This window comes from Mirounga leonina, unplaced genomic scaffold (assembly GCF_011800145.1).
Source record: "Mirounga leonina isolate KUSES-001 unplaced genomic scaffold, KU_Mleo_1.0 Mir_201, whole genome shotgun sequence".
In the NCBI taxonomy this organism is placed as follows: Eukaryota; Metazoa; Chordata; class Mammalia; order Carnivora; family Phocidae; genus Mirounga; species Mirounga leonina.
Window position 1 is genome coordinate 7,826,975 of NW_023270504.1, and position 14,725 is coordinate 7,841,699.

Sequence of the window (14,725 nt, forward strand, 5' to 3'; positions counted from 1 at the left end):
AAATGGATTGGTTATTTATTTACTGTAGTACGAAATGAGATGTGGCCAGTGGGAGGCTGCTGAGGATGACCACAGAACCAAGGCCCTGACAATGGAAAGGCTTTTGAAATCCGAGGCTTTGCATCTCAGACACAAGTTGGTGGACGCTTATTCATCTGGCCATCTTCACTTTCCCTCCTTCTCACCTCTCCCCACCCCACATCTCATAGGTTATTAAGCCTGTTGGTTCTGCTGCTTTCTTTGAAATCTATGGCTATCCCCTAAGTACCATATAGCCCACATTCAAATCCTTGCTGTCCCCCAGCATGCTGGCAGGGGGCTTTCTGCTGGTCTCCTTGCCTATCGGTCACATCTTCTTTCACACACTGTGAAGAACTTAGAATCCTTTAAGAGTTCGACGTTTTCCAGGGAATAAAGTCCATTCTTCTAATCTAGCACAGAGTACTCTACTGACCCCTACTTTGGCCAACTGCTCCATTCTCATTTCACAGCCTAGGCTGTAGTTTCTTGTATGGTTAGTAGGTTCCTTGGCACTCTCCTTCTCTGCCTCTGTACCCACCATTGGCTCTGTGTGGCATACCCCTCCCCTCTGTGCATTTGAACCCCCTTGCTAATGTGCTGAATTAATGTTGGTTCTTTCAAACTTGGATTGTGTCTTCTCCTTTGGGAGGACTATTCTGACCTCCCCTGGTGAAGTGGGCCACATGCATCTTTGTGTCCCATGGTACCTTCTCAAGAGCCCCAGTGTGAAACTTCCAACACACGGTAGACGCAGTTCTCATCCACTCAACTGTGAACTTTTTGGGGACAGGACCTGATTCTTAGCACCTAGCAGCACAACCAGACCAGTAAACATGGGTTGGCTGAGTGTTTGGCTTCACTTCACAATAACCTCAGCCACAACATTCAGGACCATGACACACACAGTCTGCTTGCTAGCTACCCAAAGATACCACTAATTAGGAGTGCTACCGAGGTGATCTAGAATTTAGCAAAAGTATTTTCTTCTTTAAAGGACCGTTTCCTAATGAACTTAGTTAGGAATTTGAAGTCATGGAGAGGGACACATTTTTCTCTTCTCTTTTCATGTGTGGATGAAGTCAGAAGTATAGGTTGCAGATGATGGAGTTCAGTTCCACTTGAATATGGATTTGTGTTTTTGCTACACTAAGACAATGTAGAATTCAGTCACTGGCCTAATACAGGATAGTCAGAATAGTCTGCTGCATTACATTAGGAGCATTTTTTTGGTGATATTAACAGCCTGTATATTGGTGCTTGAAAAAAATTTGTATATTCTCTTTGTAGTTACTAATATGTAGGAAGTAATTTCTAGGGCTTATAACATATGTTGCCGAGGGAAACAGTTTTCGGGTCTAGTTATTTGGTTTTCACACACATGTGCCAAGTGGAGATACCAATATCATACTATAATTGTGGTGGTCTCTCAGCCTACTTTTAGCTGGCAGAAGGTGTCTGTTTCCTGCTATGTATGAAATATTTACTCACCGAATAACTTTTAAACCAGAAATTAACAATTAGTTTTCTACAGCCTGTGTGTACCTTGAATGGGAGGACAATCAATAGAATTTGTTTATAATTACAAACTATAGAAAGAGTCATTATTTCTTCTGTGTTTTTAAAATTTCTTTAAAAATGTATAGTCATATTTCTTGATCATTTATGCCATTAGAACCGTAAGAGATTTGAAAAGAGATCAAGTCCATCATTTAATTTTATAGTTTTTTTAAAAAGATTTAGCTTATTTACTTGAGAGAGAGAAAGAGAGAGAGAGAGCACACACGAGCAGAGGAAGGGGCAGAGGGAGAGGGAGAGGTAGGCTCCCTGCTCAGCAGGGAGCCCAAAGCGGGGCTTGATCCCAGGACCCTGATATCATGATGTGAGCCGAAGGCAGACGCTTAACCAACCCAGCCACCCAGGCACCCCAATTTTATAAATATTTTTAAAGAAAATAGAATGAGTATATATATAATGTAGTCAATAATGTAGTGAAATTGACTGAATTTTATTTTATTTTATTTTTTAAAAGATTTTGTTTATTTATTTGAGAGAGAGAGAGAGAGAGCTTGAACGGGGTAAGGGGCAGAGGGAGAAGCAGACTCCCCACTGAGCAGGGAGCCTGATGCAGGGCTCGATCCCAGGACTCCAGGATCATGACCTGAGCCAAAGGCAAACACTCAACCGACTGAGCCACCAAGGCGCCCCCTGAATTTTATTTTTATGATACATATTTAAAAAATGAGAATGATCCTAAATATTAACACATCAACCAAAATAAATTTATTATATTAAATTAATAGTTTTTTGTGAAAAAAAATGAAGATAATGTTTGGATTTTCTGCATCACTATTCCTTTATCATAGAATGTTGGGAGTTGAGGGGCTCCTGGGTGGCTCAGATGGTTAAGCATCTGCCTTTGGCTCAGGTCATGATCCCAGGATCCTGGAATCGAGCCCCACATCGGGCTCCTGGCTCAGCGAGGAGCCTGCTTCTCCCTCTCCCTCTGCCCATCTCCCTGCTCATGCTTTCTCTCTCTCTCTCTCTGTATCTCTGTGTCTCAAATGAATAAATAAAATCTTAAAAAAAAAATAAAAAAAAAAAAGAATGTTGGGAGTTGATCTTTATTCTGGATTGTAGTCCATTTCACAAACATACAAAATCATTAGCATATGGAAGGATTGTTTAGTCAAATTTACAATTTCCTCATTAAAAAGAAAAAATATATTTAACTTTTGATTTAGAGATATCATTACCTGTATTATTCCACTATGATTTCCCATCTTGATATTTATTACAGGTACATGGAAACTTGGGGAATAGATGACAGAAATGTGATTTATTTATTTATTTTAAGAAAGATTTATTTATTTATTTGCGAGGGAGAGAGAGTGAGCATGAGCAGGGAGAGAGGCAGAGGGAGAGTGAGAGAGAGAGAATCTCAAGCATAGCACAGAGCCTGATGTGGGGCTTGATCTCATGACCCTGAGATCATGACCTGAGCTGAAATCAAGAGTCAGACGCTCAGTGACTGAGCTGCCCAGGCACCCCTGAAATGTAATTGTTGTGACTGATTGTTTCTACTTTTGTATCACTTTGGCTGTCAAAGATACATACCATGAATAAATAATTGTGCAAGGTGAGGGAAGGTAGTGAAAGTCACTAATCTCATTCTCTTCACTTTCTAAGACCAGGTACCCCATTATCTTTAAGAAGTACCTTATAATGGAATGATTACATTGACTTGATTTTTTAATAAATTACAATAACTATGGTAGCCTTTCAAAAACCTAAACTAATGAACCAGAAGGTATTTTAACAGTCTAAGTAATTATTTGGAAAGGATGTTATGGGGGAGTTGAGTTGACTGGGAGATGGGCTCAATGTTCTTTCTGCTCAGGGATTACGAGATGCCAGGGCTAGGCTCTAAAGAAAATCTAAGAAATGCTGGTTGCCTTAGTTACAGTGTTTTTGTTTGTTGCTTTGTTTTAGACTGCCTCTTTAAGGTGTGCCCTATGAACCGATATTCTGCCCAGAAACAATATTGGAAAGCTAAGCAAGCCAAACAGGGGAACCACACAGAGGCAGCCTTGCTGAAGAAATTACAGGTAAGGGCCAGGCTTCCATTGGTCTGGCTTAGGCTAGACCTAGAACAGCAATAACAAACCATCTATTTTGTATCTTAGTGATTTCACTCAATACACAGAGATTTAGAATAGATGTAGCAACACATTAAAAGTGGAAGGGACTTTTAAGTTATAGGGTGTGACCCCTCATTTCCTGGCATGGAGTTAATACATTCCTGCTGCTAATTTTTAGGGTGTGCCAGACTAATTCAAAGATTCACATCAAACTAGAAACAATTCAGAATCTCTGTAGGAATCTCAAATCCAGTGATATTTTACTTGGCATATTACTTAATTTTTTTCTTGAAAGACTAAAAAAAATTGAAAGTCTGTTGCTTCTGGTTTGGGCTGAATGTAAATTCGATAGAACTTAAATTTTGTGTTACTAAAATTCCTGTTACTTTCAGAACTGAAACTATTTTTAGTCTTTTGAAATTCACCTTCTATTTTTATATTGTTTGGTTTGTCTAACAATATTCCTTCTGAAACTAATTTTGTAAGACCAAACAGCCTAGTACTTTTCTGAGATTTTTAACATAAAAGCATCCTGAGATATTTTTGGCCACATTTCAGCATCAAATTGAGACAATGATCATACTATATTATAGTCATTTATTTAATTGTTGGTCCCCCTACCCCTAGCACCAAGAGTAAAGCAGCCAGCCTATTTTATTCATGGTTATAGTCTTTGTTCCTAAAATAACCTTGTTTCTTTGTTAATTATTGTACTCTGCTTACTATGTTTCCATGCTGAGTATTTGATAATCATTTTACAGCATGCTGCAGAACTGGAACAAAAACAAAATGAATCAGAGAATAAGAAACTGTTGGGAGAAATTGTGAAATACAGTAATGTTATACAAGTAAGTCTATTTACTTTCTCTTAAAAAAGGTCAATATCTTATGGATAATTTGCATTTGCATAGGAATGTCAAGCTGCATTAAAATTGGGGATACAATAGTTTGTTCTTTGATGGCAATTATGGATATTGTGATATTTTCAGGTGATGTTCAGCACAGTATTCTATATGTTTGTGAATAAGTCTGATGTATACACGTAAGAAAGTGAGTTAATCTAGATGTATGCACAGGTCATTACATCAAAAGGAGGAAGATGGGGAAACATAATTTCTAAAGGCCTGTAGTAAAATCTTCCTTTAGAATTAATGGGACTACCATGTAACACATGAAGCTTAATTTTTTCATTTTGTAGAGAGAGGAAAGTTTTCATATTGTACTTTTATATGGAAATTGTCCTTGAGTTGTTATTAAATGATTTATTTCAATGAGTATGCACACTGATTTATCTCAGCTGCATTCCTCTCTTGTGTTTCACTTAGATCTTTTAACTTTTTACTTGGTTTATTTGTTAATATATGCCCCACCTTGTTCCAAAAAGAATGTAAGGCATTTTCAAAAATACATACCACATAAGATAAAATAGAAATAAATAAGGCAACTGGGTCAAAGGGAAAAGAGTGGTTAAATGAATAAGGTGAAGTCAGAGCGGAGGCGTGTTTATAAAATCCATGTTGTAAAGTCTGGTCAGCTTTGCTTGGAAGCCTTTTCGTTGCTCACCTTGCTGTAAAGGAAGTATAATATATTATAGCACTCCCCTAGGAGGTCCTTAACATAGAACTAAGTCAAAGGTCTAGAAGCGCAAATGTTCCCAGGAAGACCAGAGAAGTTTTCCTCCAGTGAGCTCTCATAAAGGGGACACTGTTTAATAGAGTAAATAATAGCCTTAACAACTTCCTTACAGTAAACACTACAATGAGGTGTTTCATAGAGCTGTTTTAAAAAATAATATCGCCTGATGTTTTGTTATTGGCCAATGGCAAAATGCTAGTGCACAGGACTGTCAAAGCAGCCCTCTCCTGGGGCATGATGAGAGTGCCTGGATCTGCAGCAACCAGAATGTAGGACTTCATCTAATGAAATTATATGATACCTGTGGCATGGGTGGGTTGCATGTCCCTTGAGCAATCCTCCATAAATAGAGTTTTTCTTAACCAAGGTTTGATTAATGTGAAGTGTCAGCAAGAGGAGCTTATGTTTCTTGTCAAGAACCGGAAGCACAAATGTTTTCATGGTCAGTTAGGGACCGAGCCATGTGCTCTATCAAGGTAGATTTCAAAGGAGTGGGGTTGGGCCAGGGGGGTTTCATTGGCTCATGAGATAATTTCTTTCTTATATTGTGGATATTAAAATGACCATTCTGTTTTGAAATGATTGTCATAATAGACAGGAAAGGTTATTTGTTTTAGCTTTCCTACTCGGTAGAATAATATCTTGGAAAGGTTTTGTCCATGGCGTCCAAAAAGTCTGAGAAATGGTGCATCTTTGCTCATCTGAGAAGGGAGTAGGATCCTCCTGCAGGAATTATTTGGGATGCAAAGCCCGCCTCTTTACAGAGGAAGAAGTAGGGCTGTCCATGGCAAGGATAGTTCATGATACTAAGAGGTTTGGTGCATTATTTTAGTTTCTTGGTTATTTTTTAGCATATTCTGGTTTTGTGTCTGTGCAAGAAATGAAGAAAATGTGATTTTGGGGCATTTCCTGGTCTCCTTTGGGAAGCCTGGTTTTATCTTATTATTTATCAGTAGATGAAAATTTTCAGACGTGTGCTCTTGTTTGATTTCTCCATGTGCCTGGTTCATTGTGGGGTAGAGGTGAGGAGGAACCCAAAGAAAGTCAGCTTGGAAAGATGGTGAGTGTGAAGTTTGAAGTGTGCCTTTGTTTAACCTGCACATCAAGCAGGATTATGTGAGCACAAGATATATGTACAAACACATACATGTAATTAACAGAGGACATCAAAGAATAAAGGTGGTAATGTCTTTTTCCCCACAGCTGCTGCATATAAAAAGCAACAAGTATCTGACTGTCAACAAGAGATTACCTGCTTTACTGGAGAAGAATGCCATGCGTGTGTCCTTGGATGTTGCAGGAAATGAAGGGTCTTGGTTTTATATTCATCCCTTCTGGAAGCTGAGAAGTGAGGGTGACAATGTATGTAAAAACAAAATTAAGAGGGAAACAGCGTGTTCCTAAGGACAATAATTTTTAATAAGTGAGAGAATCCAGATAGCACAAAGAAAGAACATGTAGTTTTCAATCAACACATTATTTTTATGGTGATCTCTTGAATAGGCTAGAACTATTTATTTATAGTGCACATTGTGCTTGGGAATCATAAAAAGACAAAACTGAGATTAATTAAAAAATCATCTTCCAGCTGGAATTCATATGAAAGAATTTAAGTAATGTTAACATTGGCTGAACCTTTTAAAGGAGAGGTAGAATTTGTTTCCTTTCCTAATCAGAAGGGAGCACGGTTGTAAGGAGAAAGCTATGCTTAGGAAATGTTGTTTATCCCTTTGAATTAATAGAGTAACAGTGAATTATGACAATATTTCATTTACTGGCTCTATGGTCAGCTGATTACAGTCTATAAATCTTAAAGACGTATAGAGTATGAGGAGCTATATAGATAGGCACTTGCTTGTTGATGACAATATTTAAAATATGTTTTGGAATACAGGTATGTTGTATCGTGTAAATTTTAGTAGTTGCTAAAGTATTTTCTGCTAGTTTATGGAGTAGGGAAAATAAAAATTATGTGAAATGATTCAACAGGATCAATTGTTGGATATTTTTGTTTGTAATAAAGTAGCAAATGACAGTTCCTAACACATGGAAAATGCTCGATAAATGCTAAATAACTTTCTTAAATAGAACACCTTACAAGTATTGGGTCAGGTGATCAAGAAAAATAGTTGAGATTTAAAAAAATTAATGTTATAAATTCAAAGCAATATAAAAGTATAATTATTCTGACAGTGTTCTCAATAGTTTGATTACATTTTAAATATGTTTTGGATATTTCTTGTCCTATAAGTGTCCTCTTTTATAATGAATCTATATTTTCAGCGAATTTTGAAATACAAATTCAATTCCACAGGATGCAAGCTTCATGGTTTAATTTGGTTAATAAATTATCTGATGATATCCTCCTTAGGTAAGGTTTGGGAGATGCATGGCATGCAGGAATGTAATGCACCTTAAGTCTTGTGTTGGATTCCTTTAAAAAAAAAAAAAGTTCTACTTGTTTATTATTTGGCATCAAGTGATGTGTGCTGTGAGCATGATATATATGTTAATTTCAGTAGGTAGTTAATTACAATCAACTCTCAATTATATAGGGACTGATTATGCAGTTTATGAACTCCCCATGTCTTCTGGTGCCCTTTCTTGTAATGCTTTTTTCCCCTCTCCAGTCTCCCATGGAACAGTGTCCCAGTCTGTAAGTGGTAATGAAAATCAGACTTGAAAATGAGTAAAACCCGAGCTAAAGTTCTGAGGGAATACGAGGAAATGATTGGATAAATTAGGGCCTTTAGATTAGCTGTGGATTTTATTCATTCTATCTATTCCTTTCCCTGCTCCCAAATGCCTTTTATAGGATCAACTGAGAGTTGAATGTAATGAACTATTTCAAATAATTAGTTGTACTGGGGTCGGGGGGCCTCCCACCCAAACATTCCGTCTTGGTAAAATGGACAATGTAATTGTTAAGTGCAATATTGGAATCCTCCTTCTATAGATGTGCTCCATAAAGCATGGCTAAAACAACCTTCCACATTGCTTTTTGCTGGAACATCTCACGATTTTTGCTCACCACTATATAGCTGTTGTATGTGATTAAGGTTGCTGTGAAAACAAGCACACCCACATCCCCTGTTTGGCGCATAGATAATTGTCTTGTAATGCTCATTTTCTTCCCTAGAAATAGGTAGCATTCCCTAGCAATAAGTATCATTCTAAAATTCCAAAATGTATTTTATTGAAGGCAGTTGCAAATACTGTCACTTCATAACAAGTGATTTAATTACTACTGATTTTCTTTAAAAGTATAGTAAGCTAGGAAGAAGAAATTGTAAAGTTCAAAGGATTTTTAAACTTATATTTTACTATTAAGCAATTAGTAAGTTGTGATTCAGGTTGTAAGTATCCAATAAGATGTTCAGTGACAGAAATGAAATGTAAGAATGAGGCTGATGATAGTTTGGGGAGAAAAATGCGCATATCCTCAAAAATCAGTGGTTTCTACCATTTATAGAAGGGTCAGTTGGATAGTTTTTGGGGGAAAATAGATTCATGGATCCCTCAACTTTCCAGCTGTAAAGAGGCCCTTGTTTGCTGTTGTTTAGTTAGAAAGTCATTGGGGATAGCAGAGTACATAAATATTTCATTTTCATTTATTTTCCCATGACTGAGTGGTTAATTTTTTATTTTCAACTTTAATGAAGGAAGACATTAGTTCTTTACCTTGATGGTAGATTTTTTTTTTTAAGATTTTATTTATTTATTTGACAGAGAGACACAGCGAGAGAAGGAACACAAGCAGGGGGAGTGGGAGAGGGAGAAGCAGGCTTCCCGTGGAGCAGGGAGCTCAATGCTGGGCTCGATCCCAGGACCCTGGGATCATGACCTGAGCCGAAGGCAGATGCTTAACGACTGAGCCACCCAGGCGCCCCAGTGGTAGATTTTAAAAAGGAGGAAAGCCCAGATATTCTTTCAGTGAAAAGAAAAATTCAACTCTTAGGCAAAGAGCCCCTTCAAATAGCAAGTCAATTTTCTTATTTTGCAAAACTAATTCTCTTGGAATTCTAGGCAGGACTAGATAGATCCCTGGTATGTTGGCTTCTACTGCAATGTCATGCCAGGTGTCACTTCCAAAGAAAGGTAGCTGCCAGTGGCATTATATTACTCTTTATTTTCAGTAAAATCTCAGCTTGGATCTTCATGGCTGTTGCATAGAATCAACAGAAGTGCTTTTGGAATTGGAATTTTTAAAAGATGCTTGTGTACTAGGATGAGCGTGACATGGCAGAAAATGATTGTATCCTCAAGTTCCTTATTTTAAATACACAGCTTCTCAGAAGGTATCAGACCACATCAGTGGACCAGCCCCGTGCTATGTTCTTCAGAGCATATTACCAAGTTCCATATTTACCAAGTTATCTAATTAGGTGTGAATTCCCTGAGGACAGGGACTGTTTGTCACACTTTGTATTCTTTTTGGCACCTCTAATGTTCTTTTTATTTCTTTTGATTAGCATCTTGTCCATTCCATCTGCAAGATTTTTTTTCACCTTGGTTAGTCAAAGTAACTGTTGTCAAGAACAAGACTGAGGACTTGGAAATTAGTGAGTTAATGTTAGATCCTCTTTGTGAATACCATTCTTATTCTTGGTGTTTAGAGCATTTTGGCTATATGGCTGATCTCTTAAAAATACACAGTAGAAGACTTTTTGGGCGGTGTTTTGAAATAAATATGACATATGAATTGACCCAAAGCTTACAGAAAACTATAGTAAAATAGTAAGATGTAGTGGATATAGGTGCAAACAAAAATATTCTTTTAATTGGAAGGAAATAGCTAGAATATATCATTATATTTAGCAGCTTATTGGCTAATATTTTACGATGCAGACAAGAATGACATTGTAGACCAAATCCAATTGTCCTTTAAGAAATTGGAAGATCAGACGCAGCACGGGCAGGATGTGTATTAAGTCCCAGTATTTGTAGTATGAATGGCTACGTAGACTTCTGTCTGGCCCTGAGAGTTGGAGCTGCCTTGGTGTCATGTGCAATAAGTGTGTGTGTGTGTGTGTGTGTGTTTTGGAAGGGGATGTTGGAAATACGTTTATGTCATGGTGAGTTTATATGTTTTTGCTTATATTTAATTTTTAAAAATACTTACCAATTTTGGTTCAAAGAAAACAATATAAAGATGTATTGCTTAAAGTCTCTTATCCTTTTTTCCATTTCCCCATTTTCTGTCCCCTGTACCACAGTAAACCCCTGGAAAGATTTCTGATGCATGTACTCTTACTCCCTCCCTCCCTCCCTTTTTTACACAAAGAGAGCCTGGCTCTGCCCCCTCACCCTCTCACTTCATGTTTCTTGATGATATTCCCTTATCTGTGCATAGAGAGCTTCTATGATGGCTTTGGTGAGTCACGGCCCCAGCAACCGACTGATGATGGACTTGAAAGGCAGGTGATGAATAGAGACCAATCCTGTAAGCAGTAGAAGCTACTTCTGCAAACCTAAGAACAACTTCCCTTTGCTCGAATAGTGAGCTTGAGGCTTCTTTATCATAGTTTGTGACAACAGTACTTTGTGTAAATGTAGACTCCTGTATATAACCCATAAAGGCTTAATTTATATTGGAAATATGAAATTATGTTCCTGAAAGTCTAGATCTAGATTAAGGGAGGAGAAGTTTTGTTTATTCTTATTTTCTGAGGCCTAATTTTTCAGTTATCTGGCAAACTAATGTACTCTAATACTCAGTAAGAAATATGCAAAGAGAAGGTATTAGTTTTCATTTCTGAGATGGTGAGCAATTCTATATGAGAATTGAGAATGTAGGTCTTATATAGTAATAAGTCTTTTTTTAAAAAAGATTTTATTTATTTATTTGAGAGAGAGAGAGGGAGTGCAAAGAAAAACAGAGGGAGAGGGACAAGCAGGCTCTGCGATCAGCATGGACCCCAGTGTAGGACTCAATCCTAGGACCTTGAGATCATGACCTGGGCTGAAATCAAGAGTCGGAGGCTTAAGCGACTGAGCCACCTAGGCACCCCATACAGTAATAAGTCTTCTAATGGGTTGTAACAAGAGAAACTTTAGTAACTCTAAAATTAAACTGTTCATTATTACCATTAAGAAAGCATAACTTAGGGACGCCTGGGTGGCTCAGGCAGTTAGGCGTCTACCTTCAGCTCAGGTCATGATGCCAGGGTCCTGGGATCGAGTTCTGCAAGGGGCTCCTTGTCAGTGAGGAACCTGCTTCTCCCTCTGCCTGCCACTCCCCCTGCTTGTGCTCTCTCTCTCTGACAAATACATAAATAAAATCTTTTTTTTTTAAAAAAGAAAACATAACTTCATTTCCCACAATTTGAGTTATGAATATAAATTCTTGAAGATAAAATGGACATTGTTAATGATAACATAAATGAAAAATCAACTTCGACTTACTTCTCTGGAGCATTTCTCCCAAAGCCAACTAAAAAAATTTTTATATATATTTTATTTTATTTTTTTTCAGTAATCTCTACTCCTCTGAGATCAAGAGTTGCATGCTTTACCACCTGAGCCAGCCAGGCACCTCCTAATTAAAAAAATTTTAAGTTAAATTTTTTTTTAATTTAAAACTGAACATCAAAGTTTAAAGAGCAATATTAGTTTGGGATGTTTAAAATAAGAGTGAACCAGATGCTCAAGGACCAAACAATAAGCATATTTCTACAAGGTCATTCCTAATTGGGCATTTCCTGGATCCAGGTGACATTAGAATGTTTAATGCATTTCTGGGATGATGGGAAATTTCAAATTTAACAGACTTGTTTTTAATCCCATAGATAATACAAATGAGTAACACTTTCTGCTTGCACTTGATGTGCTTCTACTATTTAGGCAGATTGATTGTGGCAGATGTATTCACTTGCTCTGCTGCTGCGCTCACGGCATAAGACCCGGGGTGCAGGGGTAACGTCCTATTTATTGACATTGAAAAAGTTCTTACTGAAATGGGAGACTAATAAGAAAAGGGTCCACACTAGTTTTATGAATCCAGGCTGCTAGGCACTCTGAAACATGACTACATGATCATTTATCAGAAAATATTTTATTCAAAGAGAAAAAGAATTGAGCTAAGATTTGTGTGGAAGCCAGACCAGGTGTTAGGTCAATGACTGACTTCCCTGCAGTTATTTCTAGCTTCAGGTATAGCACCACAGATGTGCTCGGTGTCTCAGTTGCAACTTATTTCTGATTCCTAGATTGTCGTGGGTGATAAAGTTGTTTTGATGCCTGTGAACGCAGGACAACCACTGCATGCCAGCAACATAGAGCTTCTCGATAATCCGGGATGTAAGGAGGTGAGTTCAGGAGGAAAGAAAATGAATTTGTTTATTTTTATCATGAGAGGAAAAAAAAAGTCACAGCTTCATTCATTGTTGTCATGAACGTGATTATGCTAATTAATATTCCTAAGATCTGTGTAGATAGTGATTACTATTTTTGGATGGTGTTTGTGTTGAGGTACATACTTCGTTGTCCAGAGTTATCTTTTTTCTCTTTTTTACTAGTTGGAGGAATAATTTCTGGTATAAAATGGAATCAGTTTTACAATTTCACATTCTTCATTAATAGGTGAATGCCGTTAATTGCAACACTAGCTGGAAAATCACTTTATTCATGAAATATAGTTCCTATCGAGAGGATGTACTAAAAGGAGTAAGTATGTGCTACAGGGAACATTTGCTAGAAGAATTGAAAGTAGTCTTACTAAACTTCTGGATGCAAAACTTGTGTATTCAGTAGTATTCATAGTTCAGAAGATGATTATAAACCTTAACATAGTCACTATGAATGTTTCATTGAGTTTTCTTCTCTATAGTTTGACATGTATAGATAATCATTAAAAGCCAAGTAAGTAGCAGAAGGGCCCAGAGTATCAAAACCAGGAGACATCTGCTTCTTATGTCTATTTGTTCAGACTTCTCTTGGAAATACAGTGTTCTCTTCCTGCTTTCCTAGGGTGATGTTGTTAGATTGTTTCATGCGGAACAAGAGAAGTTTCTGACTTGTGACGAATATGAGAAAAAACAGCACATCTTCCTTCGGACAACCTTGCGTCAGTCAGCTACTTCTGCTACCAGTTCTAAAGCGCTCTGGGAAATAGAGGTGTGCAAATATTTTTTGGATTTTAATTAATATTTATATAAAAAAGACAAGATTTACTAGGCTGATTATTTTATTGTTATATGCATCATTTATGATAAACCCATAACACAATAGTATTTGTGGACTAACTTGTACCTCTTTGTTACTGTGATCAATTTGAAATGTTGCTACTTCCTTTACCTATCCTCTCTGGGGTATGTCTTTTCCTGTCTCTTTCTTTCTCATCTAATAAGGGAATATATAGAGGTTGCTTTTTAAAAAAATTTTTGTTATGTTAATCACCGTACATTACATCATTAGTTTTTGATGTAGTGTTCCATGATTCATTGTTTGTGCACAACACCCAGTGCTCCATGCGGAACGTGCCCTCTTTAATACCCATCACCAGGCTAACCCATCCCCCCACCCCCCTCCCCTCTAGAACCCTCAGTTTGTTTTTCAGAGTCCATCGTGTCTCATGGTTTGTCTCCCCCTCCGCCCCCCCTTCATTCTTCCCCTCCTGCTATCTTCTTTTTTTTTTCTTCTCAACATATATTGCATTATTTGTTTCGGAGGTACAGATCTGGGATTCAACAGGCTTGCACAATTCACAGCGCTCACCATAGCACATACCCTCCCCAATGTCTATCACCCAGCCACCCCATCCCTCCTACCCGCCACCACTCCAGCAACCCTCAGTTTGGAAGTTGCTTTTTAAAAAATCCATCGTGAAATGTTGTCAGGACTGATCGGACTGCAGGTGATGTGCCTCAAATGGCATTGGAGTTACGATGGAACTTCCACGCACTTTAGGTAGAGACAGCTATCAGAACTGTACAGTCATGGAGAAAAACACTTGTTTCTTTTGGGGAGCACCATTTTTATTGGATGAGGAGACCCATAGTTAAGAATTCATCCATCCCAGGGGCGCCTGGGTGGCTCAGTCGTTAAGCGTCTGCCTTCGGCTCAGGTCATGATCCCAGGGTCCTGGGATCGAGCCCCGCATCGGGCTCCCTGCTCCGCGGGAAGCCTGCTTCTCCCTCTCCCACTCCCCCTGCTTGTGTTCCCTGTCTCGCTGTGTCTCTCTCTGTCAAATAAATAAATAAAATCTTAAAAAAAAAAAAAAGAATTCATCCATCCTTTAAAAAGCGTTTCTTAAATGTTGCCAATATGGTAGAGTAATTAAGAAAATGTAAGGTATGGATTTTTCTTTAAAGGATCTTTCTGTATGGTGCAGGAGATAAGATGGACATAATTACCTATGAACAAGCCGACATTTGATAAGTTCCATCCTGATTTAATGGACATCCAGGCTGATAGTGGTGGTTCTCAACCAT

The 14,725-nt window shown here is 37.9% G+C and overlaps 1 protein-coding gene across 9 annotated transcripts in view; it reads left to right on the forward strand.

Moving 5' to 3' along the window:
• The window catches only part of ITPR2 (inositol 1,4,5-trisphosphate receptor type 2), a 497,457-nt gene that overhangs the window by 93,390 nt on the left and 389,342 nt on the right, over window positions 1-14,725 (forward strand). For 6 of the 9 annotated variants that reach the window (XM_035028030.1, XM_035028031.1, XM_035028032.1 and 3 more), the window contains 6 exons: window positions 3,511-3,626; window positions 4,421-4,507; window positions 6,498-6,656; window positions 12,503-12,601; window positions 12,876-12,959; window positions 13,263-13,409. In XM_035028030.1, coding sequence (XP_034883921.1) covers window positions 3,511-3,626; window positions 4,421-4,507; window positions 6,498-6,656; window positions 12,503-12,601; window positions 12,876-12,959; window positions 13,263-13,409 — 692 coding nt within the window. Of the gene's footprint in view, window positions 1-3,510; window positions 3,627-4,420; window positions 4,508-6,497; window positions 6,657-9,968; window positions 10,794-12,502; window positions 12,602-12,875; window positions 12,960-13,262; window positions 13,410-14,725 lie in introns of those variants that run through there. The other 3 variants (XM_035028036.1, XM_035028037.1, XM_035028038.1) reach the window with 3 other exon arrangements.